Raw genomic sequence first — 18,830 nt, forward strand, 5'->3', positions numbered from 1 at the left:
AGTGCTTTGTGAGGGTTCATTAAAGGTTTCCAGAAAGGACCTTCACCCATCTCCCAGGCTCTGAGCTACATCTCCTTGGCAGGATCGATGCGGCATCATCTGCTGGGACTTCCTGCTTACTCCAGGGCAAGCACACCACTATTCACAGCTAGAGGTGTGCCCAAATCAAGCAGTTCCTCCAGCCCCCAGCCCCAAGAGGAAGAAGAGGAAGGAGTTTGCGTAGTTCTAGAACATGACAAAATATGTCAGCAATGTGGTGGCAGGCAGGAGATCGAGGGGGACCTAGAACAGGGTCTCTGAAAGTGGTCCCCTTTTCAACATGTCCCCATGGCGATTGTTGAGACCATGATGGAAACACATCAGAGGCAGAGGGTGAAAGCAAAGGTCAGTCTGTTCAATTTACCAGCAGTCAGACAGGGAGTGCTTGGGAAGGAGCCACGGGAGGTGCCTTTTTTACAAGCTCATCCATCTCCCCTTCCCAGCAATGACACGGCCTCTCGTCTCTGGAGTTACACATGGAAAGTGTGGTACCCTTCTAGTAAAGGTTGGAGCCACTGAGGCATCTAGCAAGTTTGCTTCAAGATCCAGCTAACGAATGAGGAAGTCAGGCCAACCCATGCCGACAGGGTCTCCAGCGTGAGAAAAACGAATGCAGAGGCACAGAGAGTGTTAAACAAGGTGAAGCTCTTCCCTTTCCCCAAGCCTAGGCTGGCCTGGAGTCTGTGAACACCAGGATCGTCTTCGTGATTTGGAGAGGGAACCAGCAGAGCCAAAGGGTGACTAGAAGCCATCACCAGAGACAAGACGAGCTGCAGGCCAGATGCCCAGCTGAGCTCTCAGAACAGCCCAGCCAGGAGGACTGGCAGCAGAAGCATTGGCCAGGCCACCAGGAACCCTGAGAACAAGACAGACTGCTGTCAAATGTTGGGCTTTGGAACTCAGCAGCCAAACCTAGCCAGCCTCCCTATCTTCTGCCTTATTAGGATGACAAGGGAGAGTACCTTTAATATCTGTTCGGGGTTATAGCCCCTGGTAGGCAGTAGAGGGGTCCTGTGGTAGAGACAAAGCTATCTAATCACAAAACACTTTTTTATTTTCCTCAGGGCATGCTGGAAGGCAGTTTCCCCCAGCCTCCTTTGCAGGTAGGTGGGACCGTGTGACTGAATCTGGCCAGTCAAATGTGGGTAGAAGTCATATGTGCCATCTTTAGGCCTGCTCCTCAAAGCCTCCTTCCTATGTGATCCACCATATGTCCTCTCATCTACTATCAGAAGTCACCAAAATGCGGGAACCTGAGTCCCTAATGGACTGCAAAGCACAGAGCCACATCTCCCAGTGATTCAGTGGGAAATGAGCTATTGTGAAGGGCCCAGAAATTTGGGGATTGCTTGTCACCACAGCTAGCACTACTTACTCTAATGCTGAAGAGTCAGAAAGACACAGCGGTTAAAAAGCACTGCCTCTAAGGCCTTACTTAGCTCAGAATTCCAGCTCTACAATTAGCTGTACAGGCCCAGGCAAGTCACTGTGCATGTCTGTGCCCGTTTCACTGTCTGTAAAACAGAAATAGTGCTAGCAGCTATTACTTACGATATAAATATATAACTATCACTAGCAGCTCTTACCATGGGGTCTGTGTAAGGCTTAAGTGAGTGAATTCATATCAAGCATTTAGAACAGCGCCTGGCAAATGGTAAACATCAAATAAATGCTGGTTTTGAAAATTAGACTCGAAGATCTGGGAGGGTTGGGATCCTATCTGTTCTGAAAATTACTATATACTCAGTGTCAGTCAAGGGCATGGATCCTGGATGACAGCTGCCTGGTATGGGGAAGCCTAGGAGAGGCATGTGCACCCCCCCCCAACCATACTACCAGATCATAACATCCCACAAATTTCAAAGTAACTGCTGATGCCCTAGAAGGGTGGGAGAGATGAATATAATAATTTTCAGAAATATTAATTTATGACTATCAGTTTATAATTACAAAACACAGGTTAATGTTCAGTTAATTCTAAAACACCAAAAATGGTCGTGGGAGCTAGCAAACCATGAAAAGCCTAAGTGTCCTCTCATGGTGGTCTGCTACCACATCAGATTGATTCCCGGGCTCTTCCAGAAGGCTCCCGGATCCACCACCCACCCTAGAAATCAGTCACTTTGGCAAACTCTACTGGGAAGCCAGGTCCTTCCAGGCACTGTGCTAACCTGAAGTACTGGAAGCAGTAGAGGAGACATGAGGTCTCTGCTCTCAAGCTGCTTTTAGTCTGAGCTCTAACCCCTCTCTCTGATGAACTTTTCTGAGTTGGAAATTTGAGGATTGAAAAGAACCAATATAGGTCATTCTGAGGGATAGTAAAGTCTTACAGCATTGCTTTCCCCTTGGTCCAAAATGTGTTTCTTGGATTTGTCACCCTGTTGAACTATATAATTCATCCAGCAGAGCCCTAGTCAGATGTCACCACCTGCTGAAATTCTTTCCTGCCCTTATCCAGTACAGTTAATTACTCTTCTGTGAATTCCTTCTGCACCATCTCCTTGCTTGTGACTTAACTGCTTAGGTGCCTGTCTCATTTTTGCAATTGTTGTTCATTCTACCTATAGGGCTTATTCCTCTACTTTCTGCACACCTGGCTCCTCTTTCTCATTTGGTTCAAGTATCACCTCCTCTGAAAAAATTTCCGGCCATTTGAATATATTCCTTCTTCCCTCTTACCTTGTTACTAGAACCATTAAACATTGGTTTGGGATGCAGTCACCCAGAATAAAGACTACATTTCCCAGCTTCCTTTGCAGCCAGGTGTGGCCATGTGACTAAGCACTAGCCAGTGAGATGTAAGTGGAGGTATAAGGTGTCAACCTCAGGGAATGTTCCTTAACACTCAGTGACTCCTTCCATGTCCCCTCCATTCTGTTGCTTAGATATGCAGATTGGAGCTCCAGCTGCCGTCATGGACCATGAGATGAGAACCACATCCTGAAGATGGTGGTGGGGAGAGCCAGAAGGAGCCAGGATTCTTGATGACTTTGTGGTGCCACCCCAGCAGCCCTGGATTGTTCGCTTCTGGACTTCATTTATGTGTAAGAGAAATAAACTTTTATCTTATTTAAGGTGTTACTTCCCATGCAGGTAACTTTCTATCACATCACCTTCTTTTCTTTATTAACTACCTTGTTAACTTGTTATTGTCTGTTTCCTACACTGGAACATGGGCCGCATGAGGGCAGGCACCTGGTCTGCCTTGTTCACCATTATATCCGCAATACTTAGATATGCCTGGCACACAGCAGGTGTTCAATAAATATTTGTTGTTGAATAACTGGTCCCCATGCTACACAGTGGGCATCTCAAAAGCCTGCCCTGGGACCGATTCATTTCAGTGTCCATGGTTCCCAGCACAGGCTAAACAAAGAGGTGGGAGGGAGGGTGGTGGGGAAGGCAGGAGAAAATGATGTACCTGCAGTGCTGGGTGTTCCATTCATGACACCAAGAAACGTGGCACCTGGAGACAAGGGCAGAAGGTGAGGGTTTCCTCAGTCACACTCCTGTGACTGTGGCACTGTGGCCGTAGCTGCTCTGAGTCCCCCTGGACCTGACCAGTTCAATGCTAACTCCAGTGCTGATAGCCCATGTGGTGGAGCCACTCAGCAGGCATCTTCCTAAACACATTTCATGCACTTGAAACTTAATCTTCCTAACAGATTTGTAAAGGCAGTATTCTCATCCCCACTTAACAGATGAGAATACTAAGGCTTGGCAGTGTTAAGGGACTTGCCAAGTTAACCTTGCTAGTAAGTAGCAGAGCTGGGATTCGATCCTGTCTGTCTGATTCCAAAATGGAAGTTCCTAATCCCCCAGCTACCTGGTGACAACACATGAAGCTTCAAGTTCAGGGCTCAATAAAGGGACAGGACCACTCAGGGCAGAGCCTTCTTTTACAAGGCAGCCTGTTTACTCACATGGAGAATGGAAGTGGTCACAGTACGCGCCTTCTTGGGCTATTGTGACATTCCATGTCATAATGCACAGTGCAACCACAGTGGTGGTGCTGTTATTATCATTGTCATTGTTATTGATGTTGTTCTTACTATTATTAATATTACTGTATCTTAATTTCTTTAGGACAAAAAAAATAATGCTTTCACTCTTTAGGATTTCCTGACTCCTTCATTCCAGAGGGAATAAAAACCATGCCAGCATTGTTAACCTATGGGTAGGTGGATGAAAATTTGAGGAATGGACAGCTTCCCCTGCGTCATGCCCTGGGGTGCTATAACTGGATTTGATAAACATAATCATTCATCCGAAGACAAAGCTGGGTTAGGACTTAGACTTCACTCAACAGGGACTGAGTTATAGTGACATGGCAGGAGGAATGAGGAGAAGAACACATTGCTTTGGAATCAGACTGAGCTGGTTTTAGTTCTAACTCCAGCCACCCATGAGCTGGGAGATCTTGGGTGAGTCACAAATCTCTCCAAGCTTTGGTTTCTCATCTGTAAAATGGACACAGTCAGGGGTGGATTAAGTGAATCAGTGGTTACTGAGAGCTTAGCCTGGTCTCTGGCATCCCACACAAATGGCAAATGCTGTTATTATGACCCAAAGCACCTCATGGAAAGATAGACTCACTGGGGGAGGTAGGAAAGGCTCTAGGTTGTCGGTTTGGTAACCCCAGGCATCTGTGGTTACCTGTCAGCAACTGGCCAGCTGCCCTTGGCTCCAGGACTTGGCCACTTACCTCTCCGAGTGATGGGTCCCAAATCAAGAACCCGCTCTGGGTTGATAGCCACTACTTCGCTGCGGAGCCGACTTCCTGAGCAAGACTGTGGGGATGGAGAAAGCTCATTATATCACAATGTAAAGGCATGGTCCCTACCCAGACTGCTCCTGCAGTGGGCGGTTGGTGCCAAGAGTGGGGCACCCCACCATGTGGCCCTAACTCCCATGCTATGGTTTTCTCAATCCAGAGAGTTCTTACTCTCTGGTCAAACAAACCCAGGTTTGAGTCTCATCTCTACTCTCTGTCAGCTCTCTAATTTGGGACAAATGGCTTCACTTCTCTGCTATTACTAAATACTACCTTCCTGGCAGCAAAGGTTAAAATCAGGTTTGTCTGCAACATGCAGGCATGCAGAGTAAGCACTCAACAAACGCCCACTATGAACAGGCAGTGCCAAGCGGGTTGACAGCATGGACACTGGAGTCACCTTACAGCCAGGTCCCATCCCACAGTTCTAGCTGTGTGACCCTTGGGCAAGGGACCTCTCTAAGCTTCAGTTTCAATCTACTTAAAGGGTGTGGTGAGAATCAAATTAGATAAGGCATATGAATGTGTTAGTACAGTGACATAAAGTACTAAAAAAGTCATCTATTATTGAAATCATTTACAATATATCTTGTGCCAAGGAAACCTAGTGGTCAGGCTCCTTCATCTGAGCTGCCTCCTGGGGACACCATAATTGCTTTGGGGCCATCCATTCATCCTTTCTGCTTGCCTCTCTCCCTCCCATCCAGTCATCCATCCATCTTTCCATATCTTCATCTTCCTCCTTCCCATCCGTCCATAATTCCAGGAAGTATATATGGTGAGTCTACCAGGTACCAGGCCTCAGGCCAGGCTTTGAATAGTCCTGTCCAAAGAGATACTCACTGGCTGGCACTGTTCATTAAAGGAGTCGCAGAGATGAATCTCACAATGCAGGAAAACTAGGTTGTAATTTCCAGCAAACATGAACATCTGAACCGAGAACCGGCTTTCTGCAGACACCCCATTCTCCTCCACGCGGATAGTGGAGTCACGTTGATTTGGGCAGCTGAGAGGGTGACAGGGGCAAGGCTGTAACTTCTAGGATAGCTCAGAGGGCCTGAGGCCCTAGGCTGCATCTTTAATCTGTGTCCAGTATAAAAGCAGCATCAGAGATAATGAAAGAACCCCCAGGTTCCCTCTATTCTGACAATATGGACTTTTACTCCTCTCAGTTTTTTCCAGTGTTATCCATAAACCCACATGGTTTAAGTTTTGAGGGCACAGTCTCTGGAGTGAGAATGACTAGTTTCAAATTCCATCCAGACCCACTTTCTAGGTAAGTGATTATGAGCAGATGACTTAACCTTACTGAGCCTCACTTTTCTTATGTATAGAGTGGAGATGGTAATCTGCACCTCCCACGGTTTGTGAGCATTTGATGAGATAATGCATACATATTACTTAGCACAATGCCTGATGCACAGCTAAGCTCAGGGATAAATATTCGCTGCTATTATTACCATGGTTTGAATCATGATCTATACAGATGTCCATTTTCCATTTTGATACTTAACGGTATTCAATAGTATTTGGTCCCATAACACTTGCCATACTATTTTCAAGTTGATCAGTCACTGTTAACGTCTATACAATAGTCTATCAATACTTAATGGACGTCCTGTTTTTGTACTACAAACCTATTGCCAAAGTTTTAAACGATACTGAAATGAAAAATAACTGGCATTTTTTTACCCTGCCCTCCTAGTTTATGTTCATGCTTTAGGCTAAAGTTTCAGGACTGATGTCCCCAAAGGGTGGGGTCATGATACATAATACCAAATTATTTCTCCAAAGAGTTAAGCCAATTTACATAACTGCCAGGCAGGGATGAGGTGATCATTTCCACCAGGACCTCATTCAGGCCAAAAGATAACCCCCGAGTTGTCTGCTACCTGTTTCTGATGATGAAATATTTCACAGGGTCATTCTTGTCCTCAGTGGGGGTGGCATAGCAGTTCCTCAGCAGCAAGTTAAACCGGAAGGTGTCCCCTCTCTCCAATATAGCACCCACATAGAGCATGGATTCAACAGACAGCACAGCGGCAGACCCTTCATAAGGAGACGTGTAGCTCTGGTCTTGGAAGAGGGCCATCCTGACAGTGAACTCTCCTTCCCCACCCACACTAAAGTTCAGAGAACTGAGACAAAAAAACCACAAGAGTGGAAACATCAGGTTTTGGCCAGTGAGAACCAAATAAATCCAGCCCTGCCCCTGAGTAAGGTCATGAAGGCAAAGGCCTATCTTTGCTCCCTTAATGAACTATTCAATCGCTCATTAAGTCAAGCATGTACTGTCTTCTAGGCAGAAACTGAATAAGCAGATGGGATTTCCACAAATTGTCCTGGCATCACAGATCACATCTCCTTCACTCGAAGAGCTGCAGTGCACACCTCTGCCTTCTCACCTGTAGAATGGGACCAGTCCTGCTCGGTTCACAAGCTTTAGCAGCAGATCCCATCCCTCCACTGCACAATCATCAGTGAAACATCAACTTCAACAAGGTGAATGGCTTTAATTTTTATTTTGTATGAACCTTGGCGCCCTGACACAGTACGGTCTGAAAACTCCTATTGAACTAGAAAATTTCGAATCCTTCTAATCCTGCTCTTCTGTGAGCCCAGAGGGCAGTGAGGGAAAGGGAATGCAAAGGGCACCCAGAATTTCAGATGCTTCAGAAAAGTCCCCAGGCAAGTCTGGGAACGCTGAGGAATCCATTCCACAGGCCCCACTGAGGGCGCAGTGATGCAGCTGTGAGCAAACAAGGGAGACGCTCTGCCCAAAGTGCTCTCTGGCTCTATTTCTGGAGAATTGGGGGTCCTGTTTATCCAATCAAAGTTGACCCCAGCTTAAATGCCATATCTGCGGGGAAGCCTTCCTGCTCCTGCCATCCCCACCCCACCAAGATTAGGGCAGGACCTCTGTTCCCTGGTCCCACAGCACCCCGTGCTTCTACATTCATCTCACTTGTAAATAATTATCGATGTAATTAGTTGTTTAATGCCTTTCTTCCTCAAGATAAATGAACTTGTCATAGTTTTGTTCCTTTGCATATTTAATTAACATTGTTTTATGTTGCTGCATTGCTTCATGATAATGACTTTTAATACCCACAAAGTATTCTCTGTCTGCCTTGTACACGTTGAACATGAACATATGACCAGTAGATCTTTGCAGAATGAATGATTGAAAGAATGGAAGCGCCTGAAGGAGGTAGGTGGCGTCCTGTGGACATCATAAGCTGTGCTTGAAGCAAGTGTGACCAATGGCAGGGGTATGGGTCAAAGGGCAAGGGTCAATGCCATACCTTACAATGGGCTGCAGGGCAGTTTGGAGGCTGACCTTCATGTCCAAGGGGTAGGCACACTGGAAATTGATGTTGAGGATGGTGTCTCTAATGATGAAATCACTGGCCAAGGAGAGGGTATTTTTGTAGATGGCATGGGTTCCATTTCTCTTTGGTATAAAAACAAGACCACATATATGTTCATGTGTATACAGGTGTGGGTGTATCTGGAACTCAGGTCTCTGCCTCCACAGTCGATGCTGTCCATTATGTCACCCTGCCTTCCAGTCACAAGGAGCCAATGGGCCTCTTTCCTGGGTGGCTTTGACACTCATGGGAAGGGGAGTGAGGACCCCAATCAAAAGCGAGAACAATAACATATTGAGCCTGGGGAAGTCAGGAAGCACCATGCTTGCTCCTCTGTCAACCCCTCCCACATCACCCCTAATGCAGACAATCATAGTTATAGTATCGGACTTATTCTAAGCTTTTTCCATGAACCAACATGTGTACCCTCACATGCTCTTAGAGGCCCAGATCACCTAAGTGACTTGCCCAAGGTCTCACAGCTTCTGAGATGGGCCTCACCAGCCCAACATTCCCATGCTCTGGCAGCAGTAGCAGTGGCGTAAATGCCACTCACCTCCAGAATGTGTCCACAGGCACCAGCCTGGGTGGGACTGGTCACAGAGATCCAGTTCCTTTCCTCTTTCTGCAGGTTGCTACTGCAGTTCTGGTTCCGCAGGTAGGCAATGATTTCGTCCTCAAATCCCAGGCCTCCCAGCAGGCACTTGTCTATTGACACCGTGATCTCCTCAGCCCTGCAGTTCAGCTGAGGCTTCAAACTGGGAACATCTGGGAAGTCAAGAGGGGTTTGGGTAGAACGGACAGTGGTCTAGAAGCAGTGGGCAGAGCCCAGAGCCAAAGCCACCAGAAGGTTAGGTAGACGAGAAGGGGCCTAGGACCCAGGTAGGATTCATTCCCAGACTTGTGGTAGATGAGATTGGCAAAGAAGCCCCCTGTGCAAGATGTCCGCACATCGTCTGTGTGGGTGTGGGGAGGGCATTCATGCCTAGGCCCCTTGGGGTGGCATCTCCAGGGAAGCAGGACTGTCCCACATTCCAGACTAAAATAAAAGCTAGATGCACACTACCCCTACTCCCTGGCTTTGTGAAACCAACACATCTGAACGGGTTCAGAGCCATCATATTCATTCATTCATTCAACAGTTATTCAATGAACACTTCTTGAGCATATACCATCTGCCAGGCACTGATCTAGCCACTGGGGATACAATGCTTATCAAAACTGACAAAATTCTCACCATTATAGAGCTACCATTCTGATAGGGGAGATAGATAGTAAATTAAGGGAAATAATCTATTGCATTCATGAATGCATTGATTCAACATACATTTACTAACCACCTTATTTGTACATTCAACACAAAAATAAAACATGGACCCCTTCCATGAGACTCCTTTGGCCTTGTGTAAAAACCAGCATGTCAATAGCTTATTATAATGCACCATGACGGAAGTCCTAACAGAAGTGTGTTCTAGGGGCAGATGAGACATACAAGTCTGTCTGTGGGTTAAGTCGGGGGAGGATTCACAGAGAGAAGAGACTAAACGGGGGTAGGAGTTTTGCAGATGGATAAAGCAAGTGAGGGCGTCCCAGGTGTGTTCGCAGAGGTGTGGAGTGCTGAGGTCCAGGAACTTAGAATAGGCAGCAGGTGGAGCTGTGAGAGATGGAGAAGTGAGCAAAAGCCAGACCACAAAGAGCTTGTGTCTGGAAACAATGGGAACCCAGTGGCTAGTCACCGTTGAAGACATAGGGCAGGCCACCTGCTCACCCAGCTGGCCTTGGAGCCCATCCAGGCACAGAGAAGGTGTCCTCAAAGCCCAGTGTCTGATTCTGTGGTGGCCCCAACCCAGGAAACAACCCTGACCCTCTGGGCACTTGTCCACCCAAGGTGCAGAGCCCCCAAAGGGGGCAGGCTGTCCCTGTCCTGGCCCCGCCTTCACCCCCTTGCTGCTCCTGCCAGGCGCACCCACATGCCACCTGGACCACACTCCAGCCCAGTTTGCCAAGCGTGTCATTTCTGTTTGTGTCCTTCTGCCTAGAAGGCTCCAATGCAGGGACGGGAGTGTGCTCATGGCAAGGGGTGCTTGGGCCAAGCACAGGAGGCAGAGGTGGTAGGGTCCTGGGAGGGAAGGAAATGATCTCAATGGGAAGCTCCTCCAACCCGCATCCAGGGCTTAGGGCTAGTCTGTGGCATCCCTGCCCATGGGCCATCTGCCCTTGCTTGCTTGCCTCCTGAGACAAGAAGCTTGTCATCTCCTGAGCCTGCCTGTGTGGACTGCTCTGATTGCATTCTCATAATTGCCCTGTGTGGTTGATATTTTAATTAGTATCTTATTCCCATTTTACAGATGAGGACATTAAGGTTCAGAGAGGGTAGGTGCCTTGTTTTAGACCCCAGGGCTACTACATGGCAAATCCAGGGCCAACACAGGGGTCTGTCCATGTCCCTCAGGTATAGGCTCTGCAGATTTCTGAGTGCAGCTCCCACTTCGCAGAGTTCTCACCTTCGGTTCCTTTGTCCCCCGTGGATCGAGCCCACCCATGCCAGAGCCACTTCTGGAGGCTGTGTCCCAGTGGCTGACCTGAAAATTCATCCCACCCACTCCTTGGCTTTGAGAACCGTGCTCCCTGACCTCAGTTCCATCCCCCCTGTCTCTGGCCCACACCTGTCCCTTCGGAAGCCCGCTCCCTGCCACCCTGCGCACTCCGGCCCACCTCCACCAGTGTCATGTGCACAGCCCGCCGCACAGCTGCTCACCAGAGCCATTGAAGTCCTGTCTGCAGAAGCAGCCCCAGGTGCCGCTGACAAGTCGGCACTCCTCCCCAGGACGGCAGGCCTTGTCACACTTGTCCTCCGCAGTCAAAGGGTCTAGGGAGTGAGGCATGGATGAAGCCAGTCAGGATGCAGAGTAGGGCGGGTATGAGGCTGCCAAGGCCAACTTTGTCCTTCTACCAGGGCACAGAAGTCCTGCTGAGGTTGTGCAATACTTAGTGGGAGGGTGAAGCCTTAAACTCAGGTTTTGTGACTCCCGGTTTGGGGAATTGAGAACCAGAAGCTGCTATCTTACTGCTTACTATTCATTGGCTCATTCAGGTCTTGTGGTGACTACAAGACGCAGAAGCTTAGTGGCTAAGCATATAGCTCATGGAACCGCAGTGACTGGGTGCGAGTCCCAGCTCCACTGTGCTCCAGCTCTGTGATATTGGGAGGGCTCCTTAACCTCTCTGCTCCAGGCCCCTCATCTGGCATAATGACATAGTACCATCTCATGAAGTTGGTAAGACTATTAAATAATAGTCTGACATGCTTAGGATAGGAGCACAGATGCTGTAAGCACCAGGCCTTAGTGGCTCTTCTTGCCATTATCCATTTTTTCAGATCAGAAAACCAAAGCTCAGAGAGGCAAAGGAATCTAATGGAATCTAAATCTGAATGAGCCGTGTTCTTACTATTATGCTACATACATGGATGTATATAAATATATATAAGGACATTTCGCCCTTATATAGAATTTGAATTTCTGGCTTTTCTTGAAATACTGGGAGATCTAGCAACGCTTGGGCAATATTCCCACTGGGAAATAATGGGCAGGAGCTGATTCCAGGCTGTTCTACTTGTCTCTTGCTGACCTGCTCCACTCTCCCCACTGCCTTCCCCGCTCCCCTGGCAGGGTGGCCCCTCCCCGAAGCTCCCTCTGGGGCCTGGGTCGCTTACCTGTGCAGTATCTCAGACTGCACTGGGGGGTGCTCTGCAACCGGTACACATGGTACTTCCCCGGGCAGGCCTTCACCAGCACCTCAATCTTCCAGAGGCAGCAGTTGTCGCTCCAGTGGGCACATGCAGTGCGGCTGACGATGCCCTCCCCGAGGGTGGGGTGCGTCCCATTCAGCCACATGGGAGCAGCCGTTTGGCATCGGTACACTTGGACACAGGTCTCCGGCATCCTCACCCCTCCATCTCCCACAAAGCGGTACCAGCCACGCATGTCCATGTCACACCCCTGCTCTTCTTCTGTATTCTCTGTGCTACGGAAGGGTTGGTCCAGCTGGGTATAATTCTGGCAGGGGTCAAAACAGTTGTGGGCCTCTGGGGTGCCAGGGGCCCCGCATTCCAAGTCCAGCCCATTGGAACTGGTGCCAGTGAGGTTTCCGTAACCTGGAAAGCAACAGTACACTTGCTTGGGGTTTACTAAGCAACCCCAGAGCGTACAGGACTTTTATTTCCACTACTACCCACTCTGTTTGGGTGTGCTAAGGACCCTAATAAGGACAAGAGGCACACAAGCCATCAATTAAACATCAGCTTTCATCACCCTAGGATCAGAATTAGCAGTGAGGCCTTTGTGTGGTATTTTATAGGCCTTATGAACATAGGCATTTCCACCCTGTGTAGCCCCAGCGGGCACCGTTGCGTTGAGCTTAGTGGCTCCCCTGCTCTGGAGTTGTGCAGTGCTCCCCTGTGCATCCATTCACTGTGGGCCTGCTGATCAATATCTGTTTTTCTCATTTATGAATGTAATACTGGCTCATTGGAAAAACCTCAAATGCCATTAAAATGAATAAAGCACAAATGAAAGCTGTCATGAGCCCATACCATCCCCAGAAGTAACCATACATTGATTGTATAGTCTTAAGACCCTCTCTATGCATATGTTTATTCTAAACATAGTGGAGGTTTTTTAATTTAAAAAATGGGCTTAATGCTGTACAACTTTTTTTCCCCACTTGCCATTTTTACTTAGTGTATCATAGACATTTTTCCATTCTTAGTAGTTACAGCTCTAACCCAAATTTTCTCAACCTTGGCACCACTGGTGTTCAGGGTAGAGAATTCTCTGCTGGGGGCTGTCCTGGGCATTGTGGTAGCTCAGCAGTGTCCCTAGGTACTTCTCATGAGGTGCCATTAGTACTGTCCTCCCCAAAGCTGGCTCCAGACATTGCCAGATGTCTCCTGGACGGCAGAAGCCCCTCCAGCTGAGAACCACTGGCCTGATGGGACCCTTCCTGATCGCAGGTACCATGGTTTTTACTGGATTCAGGGACTGTGATGTGTAAGGAGGCAGAGGAATAAAGCCAGGCAGAGGGATGAGGAGGATGTGGAACCACAGGCTGGTCAGTCTGGGTTTGAGTCCAGCCCGGCGCCTGCTAGCTGATGACCTCGGCAGGTGGTTCCCCTCCGCTGAGACACACCTGCAGAAAAACCCCTGCAAGCGAGCGGCCCCCCATTTCATCCATCCCTGGGCCTTGGGTCATGATATTTACCACACTTGTGTCTGCCTGTTCTGTTCTTTAATTAATATGTTTTTTTCAATGATTCTCTTTGTGAATTTGTTTCATTCTAAGGGGCAGTATCTGTGAGGCCATAGCTATGGTGCACTAGCTGTATTTTTTAATACACATGAAAAAACATGTATTTAGACATCAAAAAAATTATTTAAGAGTTGGCCATGCAACTCCACAGTCATCTTGGGATATGTATGCCCTGTTTTGGGGAATAAAGCCCTAAAGATTGTTGGAGGATTAAATGAGATAATAGGTGTAAAATGCCAAGGACAGTACCTGGGTCCCAGTGGGAGTTTGAACTAGTTCTCTTCCCTAGTTCTGGTTTGTTGAATAGCATGAGTGCCCGAGTGACGAATTAAATACACATATGGGATCATATTTTTTATAATATGTGTTAGAGGAACTTTTTACAAAAAAGAGATTTTTAAGCCCTGCCTTTGTATATGCTTGTTTTAAAGAAAGCTGTCGCTACACCTGTTATTCTTGGATTATTTCCTGCACATGCTGTATTTTCCCAAGCAAGGCCATGAGCTGAGTCCCTCCCTCCCCTATCAGGCCCCGTCCATAGGTGATGAGGGCAGAAATTTTCACCCTGATGTTGAGCCTTCCTACAAGCACTAAGAGGCCTGATCTGTAGATCTTTGGAAGGACCACAGAGAGATCACTAAGCCTAGTGCTTTCATTTCACAGACGAGCAAACTCCTCTGGAGGAAAAAGGCGCTTGCCAAGCACGGGCACACAGCAACTGGGTGGCTTCCCCTAGCCTGGGCATGGAAAGTTATGGCAACTGACTCCCTCCATCCTTGCAGGGGGAGTTTTAATTTGGCTCTTTGAGAGGTTATGACTGGCTTCTGGTTTCTCTCATCTTGTTCTCCACTTTTAGCTTCTGAGTCTTTGCTTTGGACACACTCTTGCTCTCCTCACTGACCCTAAATCGTCTTCTCTGCACCTCCCACTCCCCAGGTGTTGTGGGTCAGCTGAGATGCCAGGTGAGCAGAACACACACCTTGCTGTTCTGTAGATGCCAGGGTCAGGATGCAGGAGGTCAAGGTCAGCCACAGGACATAAGAGCCTGCCATCATGTCCATAAACTGAGCCACACAGGTTACTCAGCAGCGTGCAGACTCTCCATGCAGCTAAGAGAGGGAAAGATCCAGGTAGGATCAGGGTGACAGAGTCATTCCTTTGGGTGCTAGGGGAGGAAGGGAATGTGACTTGTTCTAAGCCCATCACATACCTCAGCTCATGTAAGGCTCTGAGCCAACCTCCAGGGACAGTATTATTATTGCTCCCATTTTACAGATAAATAAACTGAGACTCAGTAACTTAATCCCAGAAATATTTGCAGAGCTCCTCCAATGTGCAAGCACTGTGCTGTCAGTTAAATGGCTTGCTTGAGGCTGCAGGTCTGTGTTCCCAGAAACAGACCAACTGGTTCATGAAGGGCTGTGTTGTTTTAAAGCAGGCGTGACTTGCAGAAAGGAGGTGGGGTAATAGGAGTAGGAGACTTGCCAAGGGGATGAGGTTGACAGCAAGAAAACCAAAGGCCAAGCTTAGAGCCAGCACTGCAGAATGCCTTGAAGGTTTCAGGTTGATTTCCACTCAGGTAGAGGTAGAGGCTCTTGGAGATTGGCTGGAGGGGAGGGTTACAAGCTGTGAATATCTACAGACAAAAGTAACAGGTGCTCTGTCTTAGTTCTGTGTACCAGGCATTGCGCTGAGAACCCCTGATGTGTCCCTCTGTGCGGGCAGGACCATGTCAGACAGCCGCACACTGCTTGCTCCCAGCATGGCATTCGGCACACAAGGGGTGCTCAGTAAGACTTAAGGGATGAGTGAATAAATGGAGGGCGGGGAGGCAGGTGGAGACAGAGCTGTGAGGAGCCTGCCAACACTCAGTAACATTTTTGTTTTCTGGGAAACTCTTTCCTCAAATGGGCAAATCTTTGGATGACTTCTTACATCCTTCAGAAAGCTTCCATTGAAGATAGAGATCTATTTCTGGAAAGGATATTATGAGTATGTTGTGGGTAAGCTCCCAGTACTGGTAGTTCTTAGAGATGAGATCCCAGGTAGAGGCCTACCATCCTGGTGGGAGTGTTGGGGGTGTGGGAGGGCATCTGGAATCAGGGTTAGCGGGACATAGAGTGGTATCTGGAGTGGGGTCAAGGGCCAGGGTCCAAACTCCTTGCTGGTTCCGAAAGGTCCCAGAAACAAATAACCCTAGCAAGTCCAAGGGCTGGGGGAAGCCCACCAGGGTCAAGAAAAAGCCTGCTGGGGCTTGAAGCAGGACTTACCTCGGGGTAAGAAGACAGAAGGTTCCTCCTCCTCTGGCCAGCGGAGAGAATGCAAGTCTGCTGTGGACCGCCTTTTATTGTAATTTCCCATCCACGTGGCTCCCCATGATTGGTGCTGAGGTATGACTAGAGTTAATCTCTCAGGCATATACTGGACTTGTTGGGTATAGATAAGATAAGCAAGTTGCCACAAGGATGATGAAGGAAGGGACCTTTGCCACCCACCCTCGCCAGTGGAAGCCCTTCCAGCAGCCTCTCCTTCATGCAGCACTTCTCTATAAAAAAGGCAACATGTACTGCTGTCTAAACGCACTGCCCTGCTGAGTGATTCGCACCCACTACTTCTCACATTAAATCTTCACAATAAAACAATGAAGCTGGTGTCATGTTTATTACCAGAAACCAAGCACTAATCAAAAGGAAGCCTAATACCCAAAAGGAAGTGGAGACAAATCAAACAGGCAATTGTTTAAACAATGGATTTCCAATTGTGCCTTGTGTTCCTAGCTAATCACCTAGAACACTTGTGTTTCTGTCTGGATGCCACTCAGCTTGGAGCCAGTCAGAGCCAGGGAATAAATAAGGAAGGAGGGCGGGGATGAGTATTTGCCACTGTGGCCCATAAAATCCACCCAACTTCAGATACTCAGTGTTGAGGAGCCTGGGAAGGGCTAATTTGGTGATGGTGAATCATGGGATAGCAAAGGCTGGACAATGTCCCTGCACCAAATAGAAGAATAGCCTCTCCTCCCATCCCTTCTGATATGTGGGCTGTCTAGAGATCGAAGGGCTTGGAACTGAGAGGGAGCTGTACATCTTGGGCTTTGAAACTCGAACTTTTGTGGCATGGTAGATAAAATGGAGTTAATAAAGAAGCCAAAGCTTTTACAGAACAAGTGGCCACTGCTGTGTTACTCTGGGAGTCTTTAAGGAGTCAAGTTTACTGGGAATGGGCAGCACGGAGGTCCTGGCGTTATAACACCTTCCCACCAAACCTCAGCCTGGACAAAGCAAAGGTGCCATAAGCTATCCTCTCTATGCCAGGTGCATTTGGAGAAAAATACCCTAATTGTGGAGCTTAACCACAAACGCAGGATTCCGAAAATCACTGGGGCCTCCCACATAGCCCACCGATCCATTCATTCTGCCCAGGTACTCACCCTTGTCTCCCCAGTGGCCACATTAACGTTCACCTTCTCCACCCTTTCCAATGGTCTCTGCAGCCAGCACTACCCACTCAGTGGCCCCCGCCCCATTCTCGGCAGGCGTCTTGCACCCTCTTGGAGAAAACTGACTTCCACTGCACCTGCCCTCACTCAACTTTGTGTCCCCTTCCCCTACAAACACAGAAAACACCTCCATCCTCCACTTTCTTCCCAACTTCTGATGAGGTGATCATCTTCCTTTTCAAAACCAGTGCCTCCATTTCCCCTCTGACTTCTCTAGCCCCATCAGAACCATGTGGCTAAAGCTGCCCTGCCAGAGTCATCTTACAGGCAAGTCACTGGGCATTTTTTCTGGCTCCTTGTCAATGGATTTTTGGCTGCTCCCTCTGGGCACTGCATTTTCCTGACTCCATCACACCACTATTTTTTAATTTGCATACTCACATTCTATCGTTAGCTTTATCCTCTTCCTCCAGCTGTCCTTGAGAATGATGATAGGTCCTATTTTTCTTGTTACTCCATATATGCTCCTCGGGAGATGTCAAGTTACCTCGCGGTTTCAAGTACCATCCATAGACTGGTGAGTTCCAAATCTGTATTCCCACCCCCAACTACACCCTTGAAATTTGGATCCATCTACCTCATTGTCTGCTGGACCTTTGCTTGGGCTGAGATTCTTGAGGTACCTTGAGTTCAGCAGGTCCAGATCTGAGCCCCTCAATTCCCCTGAATCTCTCCCTCATTGTCGCATCATCTACCTTAATCCGTGGCACCGCTGCCCGTCTGACCACCCAAGCTAGAAACCTGGATTCCCTTCTCCCTCAGCCTCTCATTTCCAATAATCACCAAATCATAACCACTCAACCTTCCAAATATTTCCTGACTCTATCCTTTTTCTTCAAACCCACGTCACCAGCCCTAATTCAGGTCATCACCACCTGTTATGAGGATGATTTTAACAGCTGCCTGATGGGTCTCCTGCATTCATTCCTGTCCCCTCTGGCTCTGTAATTGCCCCTGCAGGCAGATACCCCAGTATCATCTTAGCATTTTCCCTCACTCCTGGCACTCTGTGCTTCCTGGGATCGGACCCCTGTGCACAACTCCTACCTCTTCTACATACCTTCTGTGCTCTGGCCAGTATGTGCTTCTCTGAACTCTCCTTCACCTCCAAACCTTTGCATATGCTGTCCCCTGTACCTGGATCATACCAAACCCAGCCTCCCACTAACTATCATTCAGATTCACCTCCTCCAGGAAGCCTTTCCTAAACTCCACAGGCTTGCTGGTGCTTCTCTTCTCTGCTTCTGTGCCATCTGGGATGATTGCAGTCACATTCAGTTACCTGCTAACTTATCTGTCTGCCTCTGAAGGCAGGGATCTTTGTGGACAGGGGTCCTGTCCTGGCAGTTCTCACCAGCACCCAGGAAGTACTTGCTGAGTAAACAAATGGGAAAAACCCCACAACATGCATGCTTCAGACCCTCTCCTGTAAGTGAGACCTCAAATTAATGGCTGTTCAAGTCTTAATCAAACCTTGGTGGAAAGGTAAAAAAATCCTGCCTCAGGGCCTTTGCACCTGCTTATAATATTCTTCCTCAGATATCCCTCTGGTTCATTTTCTTACTTCTGTAAGCCTCATTTATCAGAGACCTTCCCTGACCATCCTGTATAAGTAACACTCCACAACTCTACTCTCCATTCGTTTTTTTCCCCAAAATGCTTGCCACTACCTGACCTTTCACTAATTATTGTATAACTGTATCGCCCTTTTAAACATAAGCTCCCTACCAGCAAGGGCTCTGTTTTGATTACTTGCTGTTTCCTTCATACCTATAAAAATGCTGGGCATTGAATTCATGATCAAAATGTCTATTGAATATTAAGCTGAATAATTAAC

The 18,830-nt window shown here is 48.0% G+C and overlaps 1 protein-coding gene across 2 annotated transcripts; it reads right to left on the reverse strand.

Moving 5' to 3' along the window:
* Positions 1-373: 373 nt before the first annotated feature.
* On the reverse strand, positions 374-17,725 carry GP2 (glycoprotein 2). Of its 2 annotated transcripts, XM_036917042.2 has the most exons (12): positions 17,375-17,725; positions 15,765-16,039; positions 14,474-14,603; positions 11,900-12,340; positions 10,943-11,053; positions 8,741-8,952; positions 8,119-8,267; positions 6,706-6,951; positions 5,657-5,819; positions 4,745-4,829; positions 3,461-3,505; positions 374-895 (listed from the first exon to the last, which is right to left on the reverse strand). In XM_036917042.2, the coding sequence occupies exons 3-12, from the start codon at positions 14,553-14,555 to the stop codon at positions 837-839; spliced, it is 1,593 nt and encodes a 530-aa protein (XP_036772937.2). In that variant the 5' UTR covers positions 14,556-14,603; positions 15,765-16,039; positions 17,375-17,725; the 3' UTR covers positions 374-836. The 2 variants fall into 2 exon arrangements, with proteins under 2 accessions (XP_036772937.2, XP_057342979.1); XM_057486996.1 differs by lacking the exon at positions 17,375-17,725 and having other exon boundaries at positions 15,765-16,936.
* Positions 17,726-18,830: the final 1,105 nt, after the last annotated feature.

This window comes from Manis pentadactyla, chromosome 10 (assembly GCF_030020395.1).
Source record: "Manis pentadactyla isolate mManPen7 chromosome 10, mManPen7.hap1, whole genome shotgun sequence".
Lineage (NCBI taxonomy): Eukaryota > Metazoa > Chordata > Mammalia > Pholidota > Manidae > Manis > Manis pentadactyla.

Excerpts from the sequence above, each read along its gene's own strand:
- GP2 (XM_036917042.2), bottom strand. The coding sequence starts at position 14,555 with ATGGACATGATGGCAGGCTCTTATGTCCTGTGGCTGACCTTGACCTCC. Across the intron at positions 8,268-8,740 it reads CCTGTGGACACATTCTGGAG|AGAAATGGAACCCATGCCAT; the intron begins GTGAGTGGCATT and ends TTTATACCAAAG. Across the intron at positions 6,952-8,118 it reads GCCCTGCAGCCCATTGTAAG|TTCTCTGAACTTTAGTGTGG; the intron begins GTATGGCATTGA and ends TTTTTGTCTCAG.